General features: G+C 36.4%; 1 protein-coding gene across 3 annotated transcripts in view; it reads right to left on the bottom strand.

The window, feature by feature from the left end:
- LOC307130042 (NLR family CARD domain-containing protein 3-like) overlaps window positions 1-23,315 on the bottom strand; it is a 35,193-nt gene that overhangs the window by 11,557 nt on the left and 321 nt on the right. The window contains exons 1-6 of one of the 3 annotated variants that reach the window (XM_079822902.1): window positions 22,471-22,694; window positions 22,089-22,185; window positions 11,148-11,243; window positions 9,290-11,017; window positions 8,230-8,301; window positions 6,550-6,723 (exon numbers count right to left, since the gene is read on the bottom strand). In XM_079822902.1, the coding sequence (XP_079679028.1) occupies window positions 6,550-6,723; window positions 8,230-8,301; window positions 9,290-11,017; window positions 11,148-11,243; window positions 22,089-22,138 (2,120 nt within the window). In that variant the 5' untranslated portion in view covers window positions 22,139-22,185; window positions 22,471-22,694. Of the gene's footprint in view, window positions 1-6,549; window positions 6,724-8,229; window positions 8,302-9,289; window positions 11,018-11,147; window positions 11,244-22,088; window positions 22,186-22,470; window positions 22,695-23,315 lie in introns of those variants that run through there. The other 2 variants (XM_079822904.1, XM_079822903.1) reach the window with 2 other exon arrangements.

The raw sequence follows: 23,315 nt of genomic DNA, 5'->3' as shown, positions 1-23,315 counted from the left end.
CATTTACATAGGGAGTCAATGGGGCTGTAGTCATTAGGGTATAGGGCTAAGTAGATCTGGGTGTCGTCAGCATAGCTGTGGTAAGCCATTTTATGATTTTTCATTATTTGGCTCAGTGGGAGCATGTACAGGTTGAATAGGAGTGGTGCAAGAATTGACCCTTGTGGGACTCCGCATGTCATGGATGTCCACTCAGACTTATTGTCACCTATACTGACTATATAACCTCTCCCTTCTCAGTATGACCTGAACTATTTGAGGACCATTCCAGAAAGCCCAACCCAATTTTCTAGCCTGTCAAGAAGTATGTTGTGGTCAATAGTGTCGAATGCAGCACTGAGGTCGAGTAGTACCAGAATTGATGTTTTGCCTGTATCTGTATTGAGGCGAATATCATTTATTATATTTATAAGCGCTGTCTCTGTGCTGTGATGCGGTCGGAAACCAGATTGAAAAGTATCCGTTTGAGTTCAAGAATTTGTTCAGCTGACTGAAAACAACTTTTTCAAATGATCTTGCCTATGAAGGGGAGATTTGAGATTGGTCTGTAGTTGCTCAGTATGGCGTTATCCAGATTTCTCTTTTTCAGGAGAGGCTTAACTACTGCGGTTTTGAGGGAGTTTGGAAAAGTCCCAGAAAGAAGTGAGGCATTTACCACTTCTAGGTGATCTGCTTCTAAACAGTTAAACACACTTTTGAAAAAAGAAGTGGGGAGTGTGTCAAGGGCGCAGGTTGATGTTTTAAGGTGCTGTACCGTTCCTTCTAAAATTTTACCATCAATTGCTTCGAAATCAGTCATAGTAACTTTCTGAGGTTGTGGTCTGATCTGACTCACCCCAGAGACACTCAAGGATGTGCTGATCGCATTTCTGATATTATTGATTTTTTTCGGAGAACAAGAAAGCAAACTTACTACATTTGCTGTTTGAGAGCATTTCATTGGGAATGTGACTCGGAGGGTTTGTTAGTCTCTCTACAGTAGCAAAAAGCGTGTTGTTTATGTTTCTGTTTATAATATTTGAAATGAAGGTCTGTCTAGCTTTGCCTAGTTCCACATTGAAAGCACGAAGACTGTCTTTATAGATGTTGCATTGGACTACAAGTTTTGTCTTTCGCCACATGCGTTCAAATTTCCTGCATTGTCTTTTCATTAATTTCACTGCTGTTGAGTTTCTCCAAGGTGCTTTGTTTGCCACTCTTTTTTCTGACTTTCACAGGAGCAATATCATCAATTACACTCTTAACTTTTGAGTTAAAAGAGTCAAGGAGAAAATCAACAGAGTCTGCAGATATGCTTGGTGTTAGAGATATAGCCTTCATAAACAGCGCACTAGTGTTCTCATTTAAGCATCTCTTTTTGACAGAGACAGATCTAGTTTCAATGGCAGGAGAGATTGATATATCAAAGAAAATACAGAAATGATCATACAGTGCCACATCCTTAATAACTATCAATGAAATGTTTAGACCCTTACTAATACTAAATACTATTACTAATAAGTAAGTACTAATAAGTAAATCTAGAATGTGTCCACGATCATGTGTGGGTCCGTGTACATGTTGTGTCAAATCAAAAGTGTCAAGAACAGTCAGGAGATCTTTTGTTGTACTGGATTCAGCATTGTCAATGTGAATGTTAAAATCCCCAGCAATAGCAAAACAGTCATACTCAGATGTGATTGCTGATAGCAGCTCTGTAAAGTCATCAATAAAGGCTGGACAATATTTTGGAGGCCTGTAAATAATGATAAGCAGGATGCGTGGAGCACCTTTTAGCACAATGCCCAGATATTCTAGAGACAAATAGTCTCTAGGTAAGGAGAGTGAGAAATAGAAGTAAGAGTTAGAAGGGTAAGAAGAGTAAGAAATATAATTACTGATGACATCAGAGCTACAATTGTGGACCATGTAATCAACCATGGAATGACCCTGAGGGAAGCTGGCCAACGGGTTCAGCCTAACTAAAGCCACTGCCCCTCTGCCCTCGTCGGCTGATGTGCCCCTCTTGCCCCCCTTCCCTCCCTCACCCCCAGAGGATTCTCATAAAAGTGTTCTGTTCCGCTAAAGATCCTCTAAAATTCCGCTAATCCGCTCCGTGTTTTCCCGCTCGCTCCGCGGCGTCGCTCAGTCTGTGGCAGTGCCTGCTCTCTGTGGAGACGGCAGTTAGATTAAAGATTACAAACTAACGTACAATCCACATTACAGACAGTGGTCGATCCGCGGAATTAGTAGTTTGTTTTTGTATTTATGTTGGTAATGTTTTGCTCCTGGTCCTCTAATAGTGCTAACAACTTATGCAAAGTATTCACGTTCTTGGAAGATAATTAATTGTCAAATCAAATTATTATACCTGATCTGAGCTAAATAACACCAAATTTGCTGTTGTCGGCACACTTTGTAGACAAAAACTTCTCAAAAAAGAAGACCGTGAGGAAGAGCAAAGGGAGGCTAAAGTCAGTTTAACATTGCAAATATGGATTCAATGCTCCAGTATATCAGTGGGTGAATCATCATATAGAATATTTAACAGACAGTGTGTCAAACTTTAACTCCTGTAAAGTAAATTTCCCATTATAATCAATTGTGAGGTAATATAGTATCTGTAACATACATCATATTTATAATGTTTTATTAAGACCCTATTAATAAGTAGCCTATACACAATTAAAAGACAATATACTTTTAATGTTCTAAATGAGTTGTATCTTAGCATAGTAGGGCTTGGGGCTTAATGCACACCCTAAGAAAAAAAATATTTTCAAAAAATATATATGTTTGTATTAAACATTTCTGGAGCAACCGAGTTTCTGTGAAAATAAATCATAAAAATGGTTTGTTTGTTTAAAAATCTTATAAATGTGTATGGGGTGGTAAGGTGGGCCACAGACACAGGGTCAAATCAGCATGGGGCAAAAGACACAGTATTGATACAAATACTTGAGCTAAAATAATGTTTTAATCATGTCTTAGTTAATATCATTCAAAACAATCACTTTAGCAAAGTATGTACTATTTTCTGTCTATTTTGATAAATAATTAATTATTGTTCAATAAATATAGTACTGTCATTAAAATATGTTAGTATAGAAATATTTAAAAAATACAGAAACAAAAATTATTTCAAAAAGCAAAGATTCTGAAAGCATTGAATGATAATTCAATTAAATATATAATATTTTTTTATAAAGCTTTACAGAAGTAACAAATAATTAAAATGTGATATTTTATTATGATGATATGATTAATATTTAATTTTTAAATATGACAGTTTCATAAATATGATGATTATCTCTAAGGTGGACACCCAACTTAATATCTGATATTTCCCATCTAAATCTAGCCATGTCAACAAATGGAAAAGTCAACTGGCTGTTTATTATCATGTTAATAATTGTGTCCTTTACCCCAAATACTATACTTTTACATATTCTTCTTTTATTGAAAATAAACTGTTGCTAATTACCTTGAACAAAACTGAAAATCATTAACAAGACATTTGTTTCAAAATATATTCAATAGTTTTAGCAATTCTCATTTGCTACATAAATCTACAACATAAAAACATAAATATGAGATCAAATTAGCGCAGAATCAACTTTTTGGAGGAGTAATTACAACAACATAAATTGAATTAGCACTAAAACCTAACAACTGTTTTTACAATATGATTTAAAAAGGTTTGTTATTCATTCTCTATATTAAGCTCAACCCCCTTATAGTGCCCCTTTTTTGGTTTGGGCCACTGCCCCTCAAAATGTGCATGGCCCTGGTAGCAAGCATCATAAAGACATTTCGAAATGAAAATCGATTAGTACAACTTTGCACTAAGTTTTGTAGCACTGTCATACTCTGAGAAACACAACAATACCATACATGTAAAAATACTGAAATTGTTACTTTACAGAATTGCTAGACGCCCAGATGCTGGGGGCAGAGGAAGAATGTTCACTGCAGAACAAGAGACCCATATAGTCAATATGGTGATTGCAAATAATTCCATAAGAATCTGGAAGTGCATACTGTAGTGCTGTGCATGGGCCTGCTGTGCTGCATTTGTATTTTCCAGAGAGTGATGGAGCTACAGGAAGATGCCATGGGTCATGAGCAGCTTTTTGTGGATGAGGCAGGTTTTAACCTCACAAAAACAAGGAGACATGGCAGGAACATTATTGGACACCGTGCCATAATCAATGTCCCAGGACAAAGTGGTGGTAACATAACTATGTGTACAGCTATAAGTCAAAATGGTGTTGTTCACCATCATGCAACCCTAGGCCCATATAACACTGCACACATTATTACATTCCTGGACACCTTACATGACATGCTTAATGTTCAGAGACCAGAGCAGACCAGAAACGTCATCATATGGGACAATGTTAGTATCCATAGGGCAGCTTTGGTCCACAACTGGTTTACAGATCACCCACTCTTCACTGTACTCAACCTCCCCCCATACTCTCCATTCTTGAATCCAATTGAAGAGTTCTTCTCTGCCTGGCGCTGGAAGCCCTTTTACAGGCAATGGAGGAGGCATGTGGGGATATTGACCAGGCATCCTGTCAGGCCTGGATACGGCATTCCAGAATATATTTTCCACGGTATCTTGGACTAGAGGACATTGCATGTGATGTAGACAAAATTTTGTGGCCGGACCCAGAGAGACAACACGATGTAGACTGAAATGTTGTTTTTCTCAGTGAAATAACTATTTTGACTTGGAAAAATTTTGATGTTTTGATGTGTGTAAATTAACACCAGTATTTGAAGTTTGATTCCCTGTATGTTTACAGAACTATGACAAAAGTATGACCTCAAACTGACATAACCTTGTGCACAGAGAAAGCAAAAGCCAGATGTGTTTTTTATTCATACCATCAGTGTGTGTAGTTGGTGCATTGTGTGCTTATTAATGTGATGGCTTGTGTTAACTGTTTGATACGAAAAAAACATTTTTGAAGAGTTAAGCAAGGTTTATTAGCTTTTGCAAGAGAACTACAATGTTTTGCTGATTTGGTTAAGGGTTCTTATTTGTGCTTAGAGTTTAGCAAAAATAGCCAATAGTTACAAAAGAATGTGCTTAAGCCATCAGAAAAAACTGTAACAGGACTTCATTTGACAGAAGAGCTGCAGAGAGGAACTCCATTTCCTCATCATATTTCCTCATTTTTTTTTATTTACTAAGGTGATGTTCGTGATTTTTTTATCCATTAGATTTAAATTAACATATATTCAGATACAAGTGCAGTTATACAGTATATCATGACAGCAACTCTTGCACACTAGGAGTGTAATGATACACGTGTCATGATTCGATATGAATCGCAATACTGAACTCACGATACGATATGTATCCCGATATTTTAAGCCAAAATAAAGAAGATTTTTTTTATTTATTATTAAATAATATTATTATTATTAGTGTATTATTATCAGGACCCACAAATATTCCCCCATTGCATTATTATATTCAACATTATATATAGTCGTTTAATGTAATAATGTCACTAAAAACGCCGTAAACTTGAATTTTTTTCCCTCACGCATTACTCACACATTCAATGCAGGCAGAATTCTCTCCCCATGCTCGCAACTCTCCCGGTGCTCGCTATGTCCCGCCTCTCCCGCTATTAATGCACAATACATTTAAGAATAAACCATCTAAAATGCTTTGAATAAACACACTATTAAAACGAAATGTGATCTGATGATTTAAATGATGTTTGCGCTTTGACATTGAGGAGTGTCGCTTTAAATAATGTTTTCTCTCTCACTTTGAAGAGTGCTGTTCCGGCAGCGCTAGCACTTCAGATGATCATTGCAATCTATCACAGTTCTAAATCGCAAGAAAACGTGTCAAAATGACTAATTCTCAAACTATAAATGTTTAGCTCATCCAAAAATTAAAATTGTGCATTTATTCAAACTCATGTTGTTTTAGCGTGTCACACAATCAAGTGAACGTCCGTGTTTACTACAGTATGCGCGTCATTGTAAATCTGTTCATCATAAGCCATCGTTCGTGTCTCTTCAGAAGACTTGGATTTGAATTAGACCACTCAATTAGTTCTTTTACGATGCCTTTATGACATTTATTGGATCTTTTAAGTTTGAGAGGAATGGACTTTTAATGGAGGGACAGAAATGCCATCTTCATTTGTGTTTGGAAGTTAAACGAAAAACGACACAATGGTGAATACATGGTGACAGAGTTTTCATTTGTGGTAGCCTACATTTGTAAATTTGTGTTTGGGTGAATTATACCTTATAAATAGGCCTACTACAGCAAGTTGAGCCTTGGATAAAACAACTCTATATCGCAAATCATATCGTTTCCACCAACGATACATATAGTCACATTTTTATATTGCGATATATCGTTTAGCGTTAAGCGTTTTTCACATTAAGCATTTTAGAATGGCCCATCATCGCACATCATTCTCCTCACGTGACTTCTGTGGCTCTGCACTGCATGTGACTATGTTTACACCAAAGGATATATTGTATATGCACTAATCCTTTGAGACTTTATGGTAGAAATTATCTTACCCCAGTTCCTCCAGTTTACAGAAAGGATTCTCCAGTCCCGCAGAGAGTATCTTCACTCCTGAATCTCCTATATTATTATATGACAGATCCAGTTTTCTCAGGTGTGAGGAGTTTGATATTAGAACTGAAGCCAGATCAACACAACCTTCAACTGTGACACCACACTTACTCAACCTGTAGAGAAAAATGACAGATCAGATCAACAGACTTCATTATTTTAAAAAAGCACAGATCACCATGTTTGATGTAAATGAGATTTACCATGTTATTTCTGTTTGTGTGAGAGGGAAATCTTATATAAAACGTATATAACAAATTACTTATATCACATTAAATAATATAGAACAATAAATCACAAAAAAAGATGGATGTGATGGTCATTAAGGATGAACTTAATTAAAAGAAAGGAGTACTTAATAAAAAAAAAAAATCCTTGATTGCAATTTGCTTGTAACTGGCATAATACGGGAAATGGCGCATTCCACGGATGACAATCCATGAACTGCATTACTAGAGCATTTCTGCAGCACAAAATAACATAGCGGCATCCATCACACATTATAGATCAACTAACATGATCATTATAAAGGTTTTTAAACAACAAAACACGCTCCCTACATTTATTTGAAAATCAGAATATCAGGTAGTTGATGACATAGCCAAAAAAAATTGACATTTTTTTAATAAAAAAGGAACAATATGTTCACTCTTTTGGCGGTGTTGTGTCATGTGACAAGCATGTGTTGCCATGCAAATAAGGTGATACGTTCTTAAATAACGGTCTCCTTTAAAACCTAATTTTCAACTTACCTAACCCATACCCAATATTCCTGCTGTGCTGCTTAATGCAAACAAAACAAAAAAGACACAGCAGAGGTGGATCTCTGCGCCTCCCAACAGACAACACAATGCACCTTCTACCTCTCTCTGAGTCACCCAGCCCATGGCTTCAATAGATGTATTAAGTCATTTAAAGGCCATTGTTTGCTTAGGTCTATTTTTATTACCACAAAATATCTGATTACTCAATTAATCATCAAAATAATCGACCGATTACTCGATTACCAAAATAATCGTTAATGACAGCTCTAGATGTAATAATAGTTTGATTCCCCTATTCCTGTTACATGTGTGGTCATTTTTAGCTTCTTTGTGTATCCCCTGGGACCTAGTTTTGCTGTGTTCTGATTAGTTCATTATACCCACCTGTTGTCTCATTAATTATCTCATTAGTCCCAGTGTTTAAATACCCATGGTTTCCTTCTAGTCACTGTCGGTCTTCTTGTGGTCTGGTTGCTTTCTATGTGTTCCCTTAGAAGAATTCCATTAAAGTGTGTTCTTGTGTATATTCTTCGTGTAAGTCTTTTACAACATCCAGACATGTTACAATTCCATTTTGTTACTTTATGAATAAATTAAATTATCAAATTCTCTGAAATTTGGTCCCACTAATGTATTAATATTAATTTAAAATTAATATATATAAAAAAGTCTAAATATAAATATTTATATAAATACATTATAACTGCATTTATTTGAAAATAATTCTCACACATGTCCTAAAAACTTCTGTTGTAGATCACAAATCAGATCAGAGAGGTGGAGGGTTTAAAAGCTGAAGTGTGAAACTCACATTGTTATAATGTTTTAGCAGTGATGATTGTTCTCAGTGTTACTTACACAGCTGATCTAGTTGCTGTAACCACAGGCAGCAGCTTCTGAAGAACTTCATCTCCTGTGTTTTCTGTGACACTATTTGAAAAAATAAAATAAATTAATTAATCATTAATGCTAATAATAGTAATAATTAAGATAAGTAAATAATACATGAAATACCTCACTAAATACCCTCAAAATGCTTTCCCCCCCATCCGTTTGCTATGGTGATCACTATGTCAATCAACGCAATTTCAGGAGTGACTCAGATCAATAATTTAGCGGCCTCACTCCCATAATCAGACATTTCACCTCTCCAGACAATTCCAGGAGTCTCCCTCATATTGATATTGAGTGATTCTCAAATGGACGGCTGCATCCTAGTTAGGTTTTGTTTTTCCTAGTCCAGTCCTTCTGAGGACTCCAGTCCTCCTCATCATTACACTATGAGACGCTCTAGTAAATGCTCATGGTTACGTCACAAGTGTTCCCGACTCCACAGTCACGGCATAAAAATACTATTAAAACGTAATTTTGTAAACTAATATTTTGTATTAAAAATCTTTATATTAACTGGCTTTTTTAACTAATGCAATACAGTGATGGACAGCCGTCTGTGTCTCCAGTGGCTAATATTATTGGCAGTTTAGTGTTGAGGGATTAATTTACACCAAAACAAAAGATACAAGTGTGCCTTCATCTCTGAAAACATTATTTGTGTCTTACATTTCATAATGAGCTCAGTGCCGACTCTTTTTCCATCAGTTCTTTTTTATGAATTGGAAAGAGCAAAGGATTGTGGGTGATTAAAGGACACAAAGGATATATTTGATACATCCTTCAAAATAAGCTGAATTAAGGACATAAAGCGAAGGCTGCCTTCTAAGGATCCTTCAAACTGAGACGGCCTTCAGAGGCGCTTGATGACGTCGCCGTCGAGATATGCAGCCTTACTAGGACACAGAATCCGTTTGAGAAACACCCGCAAATTATGTTCAATGAACCAGAAATGTACCTTTGGTCTCTTTGTTTCTCTTTGTTCATAATGTTTTAGACTGTAATGATTGAACTCAGTGTTACTTACTGATCATTTTCAGCTCCAATTAAGTTCTTCAGCTTAAACTGCTGCATCGTCTTCTCTGAGGACAACAACACAAAAACTAAAGCTGACCACTGAGATGAGGAGAGTTTCACATCACGTAATCCTCCAGAGCTCATATGAGGTTGAGCTTCGTTCACTAGTGAAAGATCACCCAGTTCATTCAGACAGTGAAACAGATTGATGTATTTATCTGGAGAGGGATTCTCACTGATCTTTTCTTTAATATAGTCAACTGTTTCCTCATTGTTGTCAGAGCTGTTTCCTGTCTGTGTCTGTAGTTCTTGTAAGAGACTCTGATTAGACTCCACTGACAGACCCAGAAGGAAACGAAGGAAAAGGTCCAGATGCCCATTTTTACTGTCTAAAGCCTCATCCACAGCTCTCTGATGGAGATCAGATAGTGAAGCTGTGTCTCCATTAGTTGGTTTGGTAATCTGGTCAAACACATTGATGTTATTGTTTATAAAGGAGAGATGCACATATAGAGCCGCTAGATGTTCCTGAATGCTCAGATGAACAAAGCAGAAGACTTTCCCCTGATACAAGCCCAACTCCTCTCTGAAGATCTGAGTGCACAATCCTGAGTACACTGATGCTTCTGTCACATCAATGCCACACTCTCTCAGGTCTTCCTCATAGAAGATCAGGTTTCCTTTCACAAGCTGCTGATACGCCAGTTTCCCCAGTTTGACAATCATGTCTTCATCTTTCACTTTCTTCTCATAGTCCTTCTCATGTTTGATGTTGGTTTGAAGGACCAGGAAGTGTGTGTACATTTGAGTGAGAGTCTTGGGAATCTCTCCAGTCTCTGCTCCACTCAACATCTTCTCCAGAACAGTGGCTGAGATCCAGCAGAAAACTGGGATGTGACACATAATAAAGAGGCTCCTTGATGACTTCAGGTGTGAGATGATCATGTCGGCCAGACGCCGATCACTGATTCTCTTCCTGAAGTATTCCTCCTTCTGTGGGTCACTGAAGCCTCGTACCTCTGTCACTCGATGGAAACACTCAGAGGGGACAAGATCAGCTTCTGCGGGTCTGGAGGTGATCCAGATGAGAGCAGAGGGAAGCAGATTCCCCGCAATGAGGTTCGTCAGCAGCTCGTCCACTGAGGCTGATTCAGTCACATCACACAACCTCACATCGCTCTGAAAATCCAGAGACAGACGACACTCATCCAGACCATCAAAGATGAATGCAACTTTATACTTATCAATGGATATTTCCATTTCTTTGGTTTCAGGGAAAAAGACATGAAGAAGATCTGAAAGACTGAGTGTTTTGTCCTTCATCAAGTTGAGCTCTCTGAAAGGAAGTGGAAATATGAGCTGGACGTCCTGATTCTGTTTCCCTTCAGCCCAGTCCAGGATGAACTTCTGCACAGAGACTGTTTTTCCAATGCCAGCGACTCCCTTTGTCAGCACAGTTCTGATGGGTTTGTCTTGTCCAGGTAAAGGTCTAAAGATGTCACTGCATTTGATCGCCGTGTCCTCTGTTTCTGCTCTCCTGGACTGTGTCTCAATCTGTCTCACCTCATGCTCATTATTGATCTCTCCACTTTCACTCTCTGTGATGTAGAGCTCTGTGTAGATCTCATTCAGGAGTGTTGGGTTTCCCTGCTTTAATATTCCCTCATACAAACACTCACACTTCTTCCTCAGATTTGATCTCAATGTGTTGGGGACTTCAGCAAGTTTAGCATCATGACTGTAAGATTAAAATAACACATTATTACACAAGATAATGTAAAATAAACAGCCATAAAAGACAAAAAAAAGTTTGCTGTATGGAACACAATATAATAATTCAAAACAACAACAAAAGTCCCACATTTTACCTGAGACCAGGACACATGCTTTCATTAAAGTCTTGTGGTTGAATCGCAGGCGTGAACACAGTTTTGTTTTTAACTGGTCTGGATTGAAGATTTGACCTTAAATCAGAATGAAGAGGGTAAAGAATCAGACATACTGATATTGATGTAATTGTGTCTGTGGCGAGCAGCGAGGCCGAGGGACCGTGAGGGCGGGACGAGGCGGCGCTCATCAGAGAGGATGAGCGCCAGCTGCGCGCCGCAGCGATCTCGGCCCTTGCGGAGGAGTGAGGGAGTATAAAGGAGGAGTGACGACAGTGAGGGACGAGAGAGGACCAGGCCTGGATTTTGTGTTATGTTTTATTTTGTGTTCGCTGCAGTCGTCCGTGAGGGGCTGCAGCTTTTTATTTTCATTTTGTATTTGTTTGTATGTAGGCGGCAGTCGACCGTGAGGGGCTGTCGCCGCCATTTTATTTTGATTAAATGTTTTGATTGTTCGCCGGTTCCCGCCTCCTGCTTCCCGTACAAACAACATTTACTACAGTGTCATTAACTGAGTAACAGACCAACAGCTTTTACAGTGTGTGAATGTATTAACAATACAATACATAGAGCTTAGCACAATGATCATCATTAATAGACTGAAACTTACAGGATTTGAACTCATTACACTGATAATAACAACTTCATAAAAATCAAATACTATAAGCATAACTTTTAGAGAAATTATATACCGGAGATCAGGCAGTGTGTCTTCCAGACATGGGGACTTGTGACTTGGTGACTTGGACTCGAGTCGCTATTTTTATGACTTGTGACTTGACAAAAAATGAAATACTTGAGACTTGACTCGGACTTGGAAGTTAAAGACTCGGGACTTGACTTGACTTGAGACACGATGACTTGAATGACTTGAGTGTTAATCACATCATGTTTTCAGTTTGAATATAAAATATATAAATTATTTTTTTAAATAAAGTTGCCCCAGCTGGAGCGCAGGCTGAGAATAGCGTTGTCATGACTGGATCACGACACTATCATCAGTCATGCCCTCTCGTACGCACACCACGCCCACTTAGATCAGATATCACATCAACATGTCAGCCGGAGGGGTACCGAGGGTCATCGCTTTCGGCTTCAACAATTATTCGCAAGATGGCAAAAGACGAACAGCGTTGCAAGACATGCAACATAAAAATCACAGACAGCCAGACGACAACCTCCAATTTCGTCCGTCATTTGAAGAGCCATTCTGCCCAGTAAGCGCTTGTCAATTTGTTAATGTTATCTGGTTAGTTGGTAGTTAGCTAATGTAATAATAGCTAAAGTAGCCACTAGCCCAGGGGTCACCAACATGGTGCCCGCAAGGACCACATGAGTTGACCGCGGGTCTGTTCTAAAAATAGCTCACCGTAGCAGCTGCGTTCAGTCGCTTCCGTGTTTATTTAAACGCAGGGCTCCAGACTGAAGCCGAATATATACTAGTGTCTGTAAATATTAAACTGCAAAATGCTCCTGCATGTTCTGCGTCTGTGTGGATGACGGGCGCCGCGCGCGCGCACTCGCTCTTGTAGTCTCTGCCGATACGAACCCATAAACCGTCACTTCATGAGAATTTACCGTTTCATTTGAGAAAACTGGGTGCGTCTCATTCAGCTCCTGGTTCAGTAGTCAGGACACTGATCAGGACACAAGTCAATGGGACTGAACTAGGGAGCTGATTGAGACGTGCACCCACTGTCATATCATATGAACACAGACACTCAAAGGTATTGAATTCACGGCAACCCGTCAAAATAAAAGTTCGGTTTAACGTGAAGAAATTGCCTACATATTGTAGCCTAGAGTAAATTTAGCTACGTCTCTATGTAATAATAATACATCTCTACTAATAATAATAATTATGAAATAAATAATACTAATTATATAATTATTAATGGTTGCTTATTTTTCACTTGATCTTTCATTTATAAACCATGTTTACTTTTAAACAGCATACAGCCTTTACATGTTTATGTATTATTTACTTATGATTATCATCATAAATAATAAACATTGATTTTTAAAAAATAGTTAAATAAAATAATTTGCTGTGGTACCAAAATTGGTACAGAGTACCGTCAAATTTTTATGGTATTGGTACCGACTACTGGAACTACTACTACACTCTTTCAGGTGTAAAACAGTTCGGATAGTTGTTAATATGAGAATTATGATGCATTATTTAAGAGTTTTAAGTATTATATAACATGAGTAGCTCTCTGTGACTTTCATTTTTAAAAAGTAGCTCTCAAATTAAAAAAAGGTTGGAGACCCTTGCTGTTATTTGTTTTATGGACTTAATGTTGAAAATTTAAAACATTTTACATTTAAATTTAAAACACTGTTGGCAGAAGTGAAAAATAAATATTTTTATGAAGTTACAATTTAGTTTGATTCCATGATGTATTTTACTGAACATGAGTATTTACAATGCAAATCCAAATTATTGTAATTTACTGACAGTTACTTATATCTTGTCTTTTCACTTTATTAAGATCAGATTCTGCAGGTAAAATTACAATAATAAGCTGACTTGACTTGGACTTGACTTGACCTACTACAGGACTTGACTTGACTTGACTTGACTTGACATAGCCTGTGACTTGACTTGCCCAAGAAAAAAATACTTGGGACTTGCTTGAGACTTGAAGGTTCAGACTTGAGACTTACTTGAGACTTGCACATGTGTGACTTGGTCCCATCTCTGGTGTTTTCACTCTTAAACATTAATGGCAGCACCATAGAACGGTTACTTTTTATAGACACACAGCTGGACTCTGCGATTCTGTGCTATATGGTCCAATCGTCACGCTGTGACCCTACTGATCACACTATACTTGTGAAATACCCATGATAAACCCTGTGCTAGATTGCGGTGAGGTATTACAAGAGGTATTTAGTCAAGAACAGGGAGTGATTTCTTTGAATAACATTAAAACACAGCAGCAGGTTTATTAGGCTGCTCACCCTTTAAGACCGAATGCACAGGTTCAAAATGAACACTGTCTCTTGAGATATAACCGACTATATTTACTGACTAAACCAAGTCCTAACTTGCCAAGACGGGCGTTTTTAATTCTGTGTGAATTTGTCCGTTCAAGCGCAAGACGTGGAAGAGAATGCAATTCACCTTTGGATATTTGCGTTCATGAAACTTCTTGACTTGCAAACATCCTGTAATAATGTAGGGAACCACTCGTTATACATAAATCAGGTAACATTTCATGTTTTACTTATGATGTAGTTTTAATTCAAGTGACGCGTGTGCTCAGTGTAGGGCTGGGACGGTATGGATTTTTTCTTACCGCGGTTGAAAAGCAAGAAATTCCCGCGGTTCAGCGGTAAACCGCTTTAAATGGCTCCCGCTCGACTTTCGCGCACAGCCGCACACGCACACACCAGCGCAGGCAATTGAACATAATAAGGAACATGTTTATTTTACATTTATTTTTTCACGTTTAGAACAGGAACAATTAGAACAGAAATGGAATGATATCTGAAAAAAAAAGTGCTGGCAAAACGAAATCTAGACTAGACCATGGTTTACATCCCAGCCTTCATATTTTGCTGAGAGAGCAGATCAGATCCCGACTGACAGATCTGAAGATGGAACAGCATAAACAAAGACAAACAAACACATTTTTATTTATCGGTATTGATCAGTAATATATATTTATTTGTTTATTTATTTCCAATATTTTTAATTTCAGATTACAGTCGTCGTCATCAAACAATCACTTAAACTATAATGACTTTCGCGCACACCCGCCCATATAATATACTATATTATTTATATTTATATTTATATTTATAGTATTTATATTTTTATATTACATATTTTTAAATATTCAGGCTATTAATTAACATTTACAATTTACATCTTGTGTGCGCTTTTGTCTCAGTGGTTAATGAAGAATAACGAAGGCTCAAGGCTATTTAATTTAACAAAGTGTAGTCACTCGCTGCTCACACTACCTTGATTGTATATTATGCTACTTTTATTATTTATATTTATTTTTAATATTTTATAACATTTACATATATTATTTTACGTATCTCGTGTGGTGTGCGCTTTTGTGTCAGTGGTTCAAGGCTATTTAACGAATACTTTTTAGGCTAATGATTGTACATACATACATACATATATATACATATATATATATACATATATATATACACATATATATATATATATATATATATATATATATATATATATATATATATGTATATACATATACATATATATATACATATATATATATATATATATATATATATATATATATATATATATATATATATATATATATATATATATATATATATATATATATATATATATATATATATATAGGCCTATATATGTTATTTATATTACATAAATAATTATATAGGCTATATATATATATATATATATATATATAATTATTTATATTTGTTATTTATATTGCATAAATAATTTTTACATATTATATTATTATATTAGGCATATTTTACATATTTATATTAATTTATATATAGGCTATATGCCTCTCAAGTGCGCTTTTGTCTCAGTGGTGCTTAACGAAGGCTATTTAATTTAACAAAGTGTCGCTGCTCACACTAGCCTACCGTGATTGTATATTACTTATTATATATATTTATATTATATATGTTTACATATTCATATTAATTTATATATCTCGTGTGCGCTTTTGTCTCAGTGGTTCAAATATTTAACGAAGGCTATTTAATTTAACAAAGTGTCGCACACTACTGTGATTGTAAGCCTGCCAGACGGATATCTTTTTCGATAGCCTTTTAATGAAATTGGAATTTCAGAATCACATAGCCAACTTATATTTAATTGCCTACAATAGATTATTTATTGATTATATTGAATGAAATTTCGCAGGCACAGCTTATTTGTAGTCAATCTTTCTCAAACAGAGTTGGAAGAGAGTTAAAACTTACCAGTACTAAGGCAGGTCCAGCTCAGTTTGTTCTTTCTGAAGCTGTGTTTTTTTTTTTTTCGCCAGCTATGGGAGAAATCGGTCACCAGCGGTCGACGCAAACCCATGCGTTCTTCTTCTGCTTTCATGACTTCTATCTCCCTACCCGCTATTGTCGGCTGCGCAGCCATGAGAGAATTGTGTTAAGCACGTAAAATTAAAACGTGCACGTCCTGCTTATGCGCCTGTATTTTATGCTTTAGTAAAATGAAATGCAAATTATTGGCTAAAAGACATTACACAGGTACAAATGGAATGTTATAATGGAACATTGCGCTCCCCAACTCGCGAAAGGTCGGATTTGCTCCATCTTTTGATTAAGTTTTGTTTAGAAAACCTTGAATCCATATAAGACACACGTCATTAGACACAATCCATGTCATTAGAATCAATGAATCCATGGAATTAGACACAACGTGCACACGTGCAGGCCAATGTTTTTTTTTTTTTTGCGGTGATGGCGGTGACAATCTCAGACCCGCGGTAGGCGTCATGTGACCGCGGTATTGCGGTAATGCGGTAACCGGCCCAGCCCTAGCTCAGTGAGCGATTAGCAATCAAGTTTCTCTCTCCCTCGTCAGTTATCGTTAATACATGCCTTGTTTTACTTTCTTTGCCATTGATATCCGACTTAACTACAAACTTTTCACTGATGTCTGTGAAAAAGGGGGACAGGGGTCAGCAAGGGCACCCTGACTGGTAAGCGGCTATGCCGCCTCATACGCAACAAACTGAGATGCACTGTGTATTCTGAAACCTTTCTATCAGAACCAGCATTAACTTATTGAGCAATCCAGTAAAAAAATATGAGCTCCAGTAGCAGTAGCAGTAGTAGTTTTGGAGATGCTCTGACCCAGTCATCTAGCCATCACAATGTGTCCCTTGTCAATCAAGCATCAGACTATGTTATGATAATCAAGCACTATTTAATGATAGAACTTTAGTAATGAGAACTAAAACTGTTGGTAAACATATATGAATAAATATCATTTAAATGAACTTTGGACTGGTGGTGGTGCTTAAGATATTGTCGGTGTTTCTGTAAAAAAATGTATAATAGTTATTATATTATAATTTTAAAAGATAATAATAATACTACTAATTCTACTACAAATAACAATATACAACGCACTAAGGATTGATGAGCTGCTGGGCTCAGGAATATTAATCACGTTGACAGCATTCGCTCAAACTGATTTGCTGAAATCAAAACAGGGACAGGAAAATGTGAGCGCCAGCCAATGAGATTGCCGTTTGTGCATTAGCTCTGCCCACTACCGGAAAAAACGACTTATCTTCTGCTTGTTCTTAAAATCTGAATAATTCCAAATTAACTCCCGTTATTTTGACAGGAAAATTCAACAAAGAATATTGTTAACATGTAGCACGTCAATTTTGCGTGGTATGTAAGACTCTCGCGTGTGTGCGCGCGTGTGTGAGAAACGCGCTCAGCAAAGCGACAGAGTTCTTCACACTAGAGTTTACGGTACGTCAGATGAGCTGATTTGATTATTCTTAGCATCTAACACACACACTGGTGAGTCAAATCTGAGAATTTATTAGCCAATGGCTAATGATAGATATTATTTAATCGCCCAGAGTGGCGATTTACTTGCATATGCAAGTGTTTTACCCGCATTGTAGAGGGCTGATACCTTAAGATATGAATTCATGTTTATTCTTTAGGAGGAGATGATCGATCGTGTTCACAGATGACCGCGTTTACTAGTGTTTACTCGGCCGCTTGAACTGACGCGCCTATACAGTGCATTTATCGTTTGAATTTTGTGATAAAATGGACAGAATACTTAATAAGTTCGTATGGGAACTCGGATTGAAGTGTGTTCTGCACGTAAAACAAGCCGACTGTTAACTGTTAAAGATTGCATTCGGACACACGTGCACTGTACCGAAGCGGTTCGGTACGCATACGTGTACCGTTACACCCCTAGTAGATGCCTTGGAAGACCTGGTGGTATATCCATTTTGCAACACAAACTAGAGCAGGAGTGTCCAAAGTCTGGCCCGTGGGCCAAATGCGGCCCGGGGATGAATTTCAAACGGCCCGCAGCATGTCTATTAAAATATATTATATGCGGCCCACCACGCATTATATACAAATTAGGGGTGCACCGATCCGATATTAGGATCGGATATCGGCCGCGATACTGACAAAATAGCTGGATCGGGGATCGGAAAAATTAACAGATCCACAAGCCGATCCAGATGTTTTTTTCCGTCGCAGCAGAACCTACGTCATTCGTCAGCTTCACGTGTGTCGCATGCTAGAAGGGAGCGAGCCAGAGAGTCGGCTGTGTGGAGGAGATATTTCACGCTTGCCACGCCAACTAGTTCGTCGCTGTTTCGAGGGTATTACTGCAAAGTCAGGGTCTTTCCTGCATTGACATTTTTTTGACGGCCAAAGCCTAATTTGATGAGTTATTGTGATTTACGAGTGATGTAGAACAGATGCTGCGCTTGTGACTGAGTGACAGAGAGACCGATCTGAGAGCTCCTCCCCCGCGCGCGCTCTCTGGGTCTTCAAAATAATCAGTGTTCGCTCTCATATTTCACATATTAATCCAAATCAAAAGCTCGGAAGACCGAAACCATGTTGCACGTGACACATTCGGACAATTTTGTCCTTGAATTATCACTGGGTGTGAATTGCGCTCAAAAAACATTGACTCTTCTCTGACCAGCTGACATAAAGCATACTTTCAATAAGCGGGAGACAAATTATATCCAGTTATGAAGTGTTTTCTGTGTGTTGACATCTTTCGCGATGTTCTAACAGACGGGATTCGCACACAACGCATGCGAATCCCGTCTGTTAATCTGCTAATGTCCGATTCGTGACCTAATGACTCCTTTGAACCGAATCATTTTAACGACTGGCCAGAACAACTGATCTGTCCAACACTGAACTCATGAACTCAGTTTATTAATTTACTCAGAACGCAACTGAAATGAGAACACAAGTGTGCTTACCCAATTTAGCAAGAGTGGGTAGTAAGAATTATTTTTAATTATCAACAGTATTTCATCTTATTTCTGTTGACAATGTGTAGTAAAATAAATAGGCCTAGCCTACAATCATTTAATCTGGAGTGAGGTGAAACCAGAACAAAGTTGTTATTAGCTAGCTGAAAATTTTTATTAAATTGCATATGGCAGAAAATTAGACTATTTGTTAATTTGTAATGCTACTTTTTAATATTGATATGATTATATACCAAAACAATTATCTGTAGTGTAAAAAATGTTTGGTAACTGTCAGATTACTATTGTATGTTTGACCAATACACTGTTTTTTGTTTCCACTGCTACATTTTATTTATTTAAAGAAGTTAGATTACATTCTATTTTAGATTTGAATGCACAATTGTTTTTTAAATAAATAAGAATTCAACACCTTACATACATCTGTTATTTTGTCTTAGTTATGTTTAGTTAGTAAAGTGGAAGTAAATAAGGTGGAAGATATACAGTTTATTATTAATTCAACAATATATCGGATCGGTATCGGGTATCGACAGATACACAAAGCCCAGGCATCGGTATCGGTATCGGGACTGAAAAAGTCGGATCGGTGCACCCCTAATACAAATCGTGCAATTTCACAATATCAGCACAAGGTGGCAGGGTTAGATTCGAGGCCAGGGAAACATTAACGTGACAAAAGCAGAACAAAACAGCGCTACTTTTGCGCAGCACAGTGCAACTCGCGAGCTTGGAGTCTGAACAAATGTTTACTTGTTGAGTGTCTCGATCACGCGACCACTAAACAGCCCGTGAGAAGCGTTCGGATTCGGCGTAGAGGTCTCCAGTACAAGCTGTAAATCTCTCTTTTGATTTAATTTAGTTTAAAGCCAGCTAAAACAGCGCTGACTTAATCAACAACACTAACGTGCAAATTAGGAGAAACACTGAGCCGATCCGGTTAAAATACTTTTCAAACAACAATTCATCAACATTTATCATGGGTTTACTGTGGTAACACTAACTGTAATTGTGGTAATTTGTCAGAAAAGTAGGTTAATATCTAATTTTATAAATTTTTTAATGTAGACATATTAAATCAGTAATAAAGGCCAAATTACAAACTATTTTAATCATAAACTTACAGTTCTGTGCATTTGTATTTATATGTTTATAGACTAAATATCATAAAACCATTCTAGACATAGAAATAATATTTTTACTTTTTGCCATGTGTGCACTGCAAAAAATACATCAATGTAATAATCTTATTTTGTGTTTTTGTCTTGTTTCTAGTCTAAATGTATCTAAAAATCAAGATGCATTCACTAGATACGTTAAATGACATGAGATATTAATTTTCTTGTTTTCTGGAAAATAAATGAAATTTATGTGAGTTTTTATTTAAAAAAAACAAAATGATCTGCCAATGGGGTAAGAAAAATAATCTTGTTTCTTTTTGAAATCTTGTTTCAGTCCAGAAATCAAGAAAAAATATTGTATGTCATTTTACTTAGTAAAAGTAAAAAAAGCATCTTGATTTAAGAATTTTAGATATTTAAAAAAAAACAGAAATACTACGTAAGAAAAGCCTTTTTGCAGTGTGGTTTTACCTGTGGTGATCTAAATAGAGTAATCGTTAATTTAAATAATACTATCAGCTCAAGCTTTTGTCAAATCTGTCATGTTTCCAAGAAACAAAACATAAACATATAAATAAAAATAAATAAAAAAATAATATAAATTATATATATATATATATATATATATATATATATATATAAAACACAGTGAGGGAAAAACACTGCGTTTAGGGCAGTCGATTCATAGCTCTGCTTCAACTGTGCGATACTCTTGTTTCCCCTGTACACCGCATGAACACTGCACAACAAAATGACGAACTGCAAAGCTGAAATTCGGCCCAACTCAAAAAACAAAAAAAGAATAGCACAAGTCAGAATTTGGCTCAAAATTTGATGAAAATTGCAGTGTATGACCAGCTTTAGGAAAGACCAGAGAGTGTTGTAACACTTTTGCTTTAACGTCTGTAACTCAGTGGTGTTTTATGTCTCTACACAATATTCCCACATTTATCTGCTACAAATCATACTTGCATTAAAGTCTACTATACATCCCTAAACTCAGACCTACAAACTCCTTCTGAGCGTGACTTAAAGAGAATGACACATTTAATATTTTTTTTAATGATTTTATTTACAACACGAAAACGCCTGGAACTCAAGGAAGTGTTGTGACGCATGACACAAAAAATAAAAGACTGACAGTAGGGGTGTAACGGTACACAAAACTGACGGTTCGGTACAGCAGTTTTACAAAATTGCTTTATATTTATTTTTTATATTTAACAGTGGTTTACTGAAGAAGAAAAAAAGTGTCTGTCCTTGAATGAATTAAATTATATCTAAGTTTATTGAAGATATTTCTGTAAATTATATAGGGAGCCCTTACTTGCACATTAATATTAAAAGTTAACAACAGAGCCCAAACTATTAGGCTAAATTCAGTTGCTATTTATTTTTAGGTATAATAATCAACACTCAAATAACACATTGATGCAAACATGTAAACTTCACATAAGGCAGTTTTTGCATTAACTTCTAAATCTAATTATAAAAGTTTTTTTCTCCAATTCGTTGTTGAAATATAATAATTTATACACAGTGTCTGTCATTTTCATGACAGGTTTATTTAACATGAACCTTACCCAAATGGATGGGACCAAACTTCATTAATAAAACAACATTATGTATCACGATAATAATAATAATATAGAAACATGCATCTTTTATCAACAAGCACTTTGAGGAAAATGTATGATTGTTTTATTTAATATTTTATGTTAGTCTTAGAACAAAAACAGATATCTTTTTAATTTTTGATCTTAATGTGATGTAACACAATATTTAACAGTTTTTAATGAAAGTACCTGCTTCCTGGAGATAGATCTCCATCTGTGGATCCTTGAGAATTACCCATGATGAAGCTTCAGGAGAATCTGATGAGTTTGATTTCCTCCACTGACTCTGAATGAAAAAAAAAAAACATTCAACAAAATTAAAATAATTAAACAGCCTACATAATTTATCTGAACATATCTGTGAGAAAAAGGATCACTTGTCTGTGTGAACTCAAGCTCAGTCACACACTCACTCACTCATGTTTACACATATCCTGTTAAACCTCTGAAGAATCACAGACATCACCAAACACAAAAGAAACCATTTATTAAAGATTTTATATCAAACAATCACTCAAAATGTCCTCCAGAGATTCATATTAATATGAGGAAGTCACACACATGAACACACCTCGATCAAACTTTTACAAGATACAGCTTCTCAAACCCTCCAGCTTTAACATCATAAACATACACGGACATCCCTGATTAAACTTCGATAAACGTTTCTATTAAACACTTTGGTGCTCTCGTAGCGCATTGATATTTTACCTGCTTAAAATGGCGACAGTGAAACTCTTACTATCACTTTATTTGATATTTCACTGCGTGACTCAGACATAAACAGAGAGAAGTAGATCCGGCTACAATGTTCTTCCGCAAGACAGTTTGTTTATTAACCGTTAAAGTGCCAACAGTTAAATAGTATACATTTAAAAAGATCTTAGATAGACAAACGAATGTCTTACGGATTTGGAACGACATATGGATGAGTAATTAATGACAAAAATATAATTTCTGGCTGAACTAACCCTTTGAACTAATAAACTTTGTCATCAGAACTTTGAGAAAACCTTAAAGCTAAAGTTATTTTGTTAAATAGTTTTCTTTTGCTCTTTTTGTGTTATCATATATTATTGTTCTTTTGTTTATTCTTCAGTTTGTTCACTCTTTCATTTGGTCTCTTGCACTTTAATACTTTTTCCTGTTTTGTTTTTTTAGATCCACAGCACTCACACAGTGACGTGTATATGTACGTGTACGTATTACTAAATTTAGGTCCATTATCTTTTTTTATTTTATATTGTATGTTCTCGAAATCATGACACTAAACATGCAGTTAACAAATGATAGACACTCTCAGAGAATGATGTTAAGTCTATGTTAAATATATAATGTAATAATCTATAAGCCAAGGCATATTACATTTCACTCATTCCCTTCACCTTGAAAGCAAATATGATCCATGAGTCCCAG

This window comes from Gobio gobio (genome assembly GCF_949357685.1).
Source record: "Gobio gobio genome assembly, chromosome: 8".
NCBI lineage: Eukaryota > Metazoa > Chordata > Actinopteri > Cypriniformes > Gobionidae > Gobio > Gobio gobio.
The sequence above is the reverse complement of the archived record's forward strand: the minus strand, read 5'-3'. Positions and strand labels throughout refer to the sequence as shown.